The following is a 4,190-nucleotide window of genomic DNA, read 5'->3' on the forward strand; positions in this document are numbered from 1 at the left end:
CTCGTCAGGCTTTTCAGGCCTGGCCCGAGCGAGGACTGGTTTCAGTAATAGTTCCCTTTCTTATTCATCGCGGGTATATTCTAAAATGTTGTTATATGGTCATGGTAAGAGTCCAATCTAGAATAAAATTTCGGGTTCAAATTAGCAAGAATGCATGTGTTTCAAACTATTAATAATAAACCATCCTCTCAAAACACGCACACACACACACACAAGAAAGAAAAAAAGAAAAAAAAAACAGAGAGAAAGATAAGAAAGAAGAACCATGTGGTTGTAGATAATCAAAGATTTCTTCGTTCCAACTGCCACGCAAACCGATCAACAGCAGCCATAGCACGAGACGCTGCACCAATGGACCCCTCATATCTGTAGCAGCTCATTGCACAACAAAAAGAAAAAAAAATCAGCTTAAGAAGATAAAAGTTGTTAGGATCATGTTAGTGGTGAAATTCTTGAACAGTTTACTTATAAATGGGCCAATTTTGGGTGTATTTAATCCCAATCGGGTCACAAATGGTGGCTAAATCAATCGAAAGCATAATTTTGATGCGCACAACGACCGACCTCTTAAATAGTTGTTACGCAAGATATAAATGATTATATGACAGTATAGTTTTTGTAAACATAACTGAAGATGCCATCTTACAAGGCAAGGAAGAGGAAAGGTGGTGTCTTGTAGACTATAGCGCCTTCACCAGCAGGCTTTGATGTGTTGATGCACCTTCCACAAAACCAGCTTTCGTGTATTGATGTAATAACATCTGCTTGGGAATGCCATTTATATTTATTTAGCAGTAAAATAAAGCAATTTGTGGGGGATAAAAAGGATTCATTTTGAAATGATATAGTGAGTGAATGAAATACAAAGGGAATCGATGAAGCTTACATTGATTTGAGTGAATAAAGAAGGTTTCGGTCTGGTAATTGCCTCGTTTAATGAAATAGACAAACTCCCGGACTTCAATGGGGTCGGCTTCCATGCCTTCCTCTTCTGCACTAGAAACATGAAAAGGGATATCTCATAAATAAAAATAAACACTGTGAATGTATACATACATACATACATACATAGTAGACAAGAGACGAGAAGGTCCGGTAGGATCATAGTTGATTAGGAGAGCAGCCTTCAATGGGTGACCAGCAGCCGAACCGACAGTGTTAGATGCCCACTTTTCCCAGTTTCTATTCACAAAACCCCAATCCATTGACGAAACCTGTAAACATAACACATTGACAAGAAATGAATATATATATATATATATGTAAATAAATAAATAAATAAGAAAGAAATAACGATGGACCGTCGGATTCAATAATAATAATTGAATTCCTCTGCTTGCCTTTACGTTTCCGATTTACCGGACTCCTTGTTTACAAGCCCTAAACCCTGCCCTGAATTAATTTTCAGTTTTACCTGATTATTATTTTATTATGGGTGCCAACAAAACTAATCCAAGGTTTATTTTTATTTAAAAGGAAGAATATAAATAAATTACAAATTTTAACAAAACCTATTTTCTTTTCTTGTTATTTCTCTTTAAAATTGATGAAGCCCATTATCATCTATTAGTTTTGACGAGGTCATTTTATCTGTAACATCACGAAATCAGTCAGTTAACGATTGGGCTTAATCAGATATTACGTCAATATAGAAGATGGAGTAGCTTACGATTTAACTTGGAAAAAGTATTTATTTGACAAAGTGTCTGCACATAGATCGATGTTGTCAGAAACGGAATTTGCAGATAACGGGTTTTATCGTCGTACAGTGATCACAAGGGGCTCAAGGGTAAATATTGTTATTATATCACAACTAGGGAAAAACCCTAGGCAATTATTGACCTTTGGGAAATCACGGGCAGTCCGTTGGCGCGCACAATTTGTCAAATCATTGGACACATGTCAAAATGTGTTAGATGAGTCATTGACACGTGTCACATCAGGGTGATGACTTGTCAACATGTGTCACGCGCTGATCCATCCTTATCTGTAACGTGTCAGCTCGTCATTGATTACTTAATCGAGTTAATAAACTCGCAAAGGACCATCCGGAGAATGCCAACGGTTCTCCGCCCAATTCGATTGTAACACCCCGGCCTAAGCGGAAACGCCCGAGTGTGACGTACAGATTGTTCAAATACACGTGACACTATTATTTGACAATATTATCATTAATTTATTTAAAATCTCAAATACACAAGTTCAAAGCAAGGAAATACATTTAATAACAAAAACTCAATCAACTTGTCCATTTATTTTTGTAACCTAAGTCTAATGTCTTCGATGCTTACCAGCCTCTTATAATTATACCTGTAGCTTATGCATAAAAGAATGTCAACTATCTACATAGTTGGTGAGTTCACACAGTTTGATATAAATACATAAAAACCATACAATTCATAAAACTTGTGACAATGCAAACAAGGATTCTTTACACTCGAATCAAGGTCCTAAGTGTAAAGAATAAACGAAGATCCTTTCCAGTTGGGGACAACCAACGTACTCGAATAATAAGGTCCCTTTCTACTCGAAACAAATGGTACTGAGTGCAAAGGGGGGCGTATGATCATACTTATTGAGGTAACCATGAGCAAGTAGTTCTGAGCAAGTAATCAAGTAAACACACAAGTCCATGTAGCGAATTCTAGTTTGTAAACGAAAATGTAAACACTTGATGTTTGTAGGATACATATGATACCCCCCCCCCCCCCCAAAGTAATAAAAGCGTTAAAAGGAGGTGTAAGAAACTCACCTCGAAATCGAAGATAAACTTGTAATAAAATCCGAAAGCATAATAACAAACCGAAGCAATCGAACTTCATGAACTATCATTAAAACAAAACAAAATCTAACTAACAGGATTGTAAAAGTTATATGATTTGGTTAAAGGGATATTTATGTTATTTTAATGTTATTTTATTATGCTAATGCACTTTATAATATAATATAATTATTTTTAAGTCTTAACGGGAATTTAACGTTTTAAATATTATTTTACTAATATTTGATTAATAATTTAAAATTATTACAAGAAATATAGTATTTGCAAATTACGGATTTTAATGATAGTTTAACTCGAAAATTATTATGGTAACGGATTATAAAGGTTAACGAAATCAAATTATAAAGTTAAGGAAAAGGGATTACAATATAATATTATTTAAGTGTTATTCCAACTAATAATTTATTAAAGATACGAGAAATTAATTATAATTACGAAGTACGAACTTTGACGGGAATTTATCTTGAAAACGATTTATTTTAGCGTAAACAAAAATAATATGTTAACGAAAAGATAAATAATAGAATATTATATTAGCGGTTTTCACGAAAACTTGACGGGTATGAAAAGGAGGGTTTTTAGGCGGATGTTGGCAAAATTCAGTTTATAATTAATTTTTTTAACCTAATATAGTTTTATTTAATTTAAAATAATTTTTAATAATTAAGTTTGATTTATATAATAAAGAAAAAGGTTTTAACAAAAAAAAATAACTGAAAACAATGCCATGACCCAGGTTTGAACCCGGGTATCTTGGCTTAAACTCAAGGGACATAACCAAATGGCTAAATAGCTTCATGGTTTAAAGATAGAAACAAAAAAATTAAATATCAATTTCCAGTTTCATCTTCTTCACATAAAACCCTAGATTCTTAATTTTCTTAATCCAATCCATACTTAATGAAATTAGCTTAGGGGTTTTGGATTACGGCTATAAATTATCAAAAACCATGTATCAGTTACCTGGAAATGTTGATGTTTGGTGGTTAACCACGAGTTGGCCAGAGACAGGTTTTAACGAGAAATTTTGATATCAATGTGTGTATATTAGCTTGATTTGACGATGTGAACGACTTTATTTGATGGTTTATAGGCTATATATAGGTTTAATTGGAATATTTAGGCTTAATTGCTCATTATGGTATTAATATTCCGGTTGGCCGTTTAACAGCTTAATATGCATTAAAAGGGTGTTAATACATAATATTAACGACGTTTATGATCTCCATTACGGTCTACAGGTTATTACAAGTCATTAATTGGATTATAACGCGGATTAACACATGTTTTAAGGGCTGTCAGAACCGTTTTCCGTTCGCCGGAGGTAACGCCGGAAAAACGGTTGGAAAGCCGTGGGTGGGATGGGGCTGGTGGGTTGGGTATATTTTATTATTATAATTTAAATAAA

The 4,190-nt window shown here is 33.9% G+C and overlaps 1 protein-coding gene across 1 annotated transcript; it reads right to left on the minus strand.

Annotated features, from left to right (window-relative positions):
- Positions 1-230: 230 nt before the first annotated feature.
- Positions 231-1,224, minus strand: LOC143635356 (uncharacterized). Its single transcript, XM_077103211.1, has 4 exons — positions 1,069-1,224; positions 887-996; positions 647-761; positions 231-366 (listed from the first exon to the last, which is right to left on the minus strand). The coding sequence occupies exons 1-4, from the start codon at positions 1,203-1,205 to the stop codon at positions 282-284; spliced, it is 447 nt and encodes a 148-aa protein (XP_076959326.1). The 5' UTR covers positions 1,206-1,224; the 3' UTR covers positions 231-281.
- Between the last annotated feature and the right edge of the window lie 2,966 nt (positions 1,225-4,190).

Source organism: Bidens hawaiensis, unplaced genomic scaffold (genome assembly GCF_021521415.1).
Source record: "Bidens hawaiensis isolate Kalapana, Puna unplaced genomic scaffold, B.hawaiensis_p1.1 tig00007455_1, whole genome shotgun sequence".
Lineage (NCBI taxonomy): Eukaryota > Viridiplantae > Streptophyta > Magnoliopsida > Asterales > Asteraceae > Bidens > Bidens hawaiensis.

What these genes read in the sequence shown, in the direction of transcription:
- LOC143635356 (XM_077103211.1), bottom strand. Translation starts at nt 1,205, where the DNA reads ATGGATTGGGGTTTTGTGAATAGAAACTGGGAAAAGTGGGCATCTAAC. An exon ending in CTTTATTCACTCAAATCAAT is followed by an intron (nt 762 to 886) that starts GTAAGCTTCATC and finishes ATTCCCAAGCAG; the next exon opens with ATGTTATTACATCAATACAC. An exon ending in CCTTTCCTCTTCCTTGCCTT is followed by an intron (nt 367 to 646) that starts GTAAGATGGCAT and finishes GAGCTGCTACAG; the next exon opens with ATATGAGGGGTCCATTGGTG.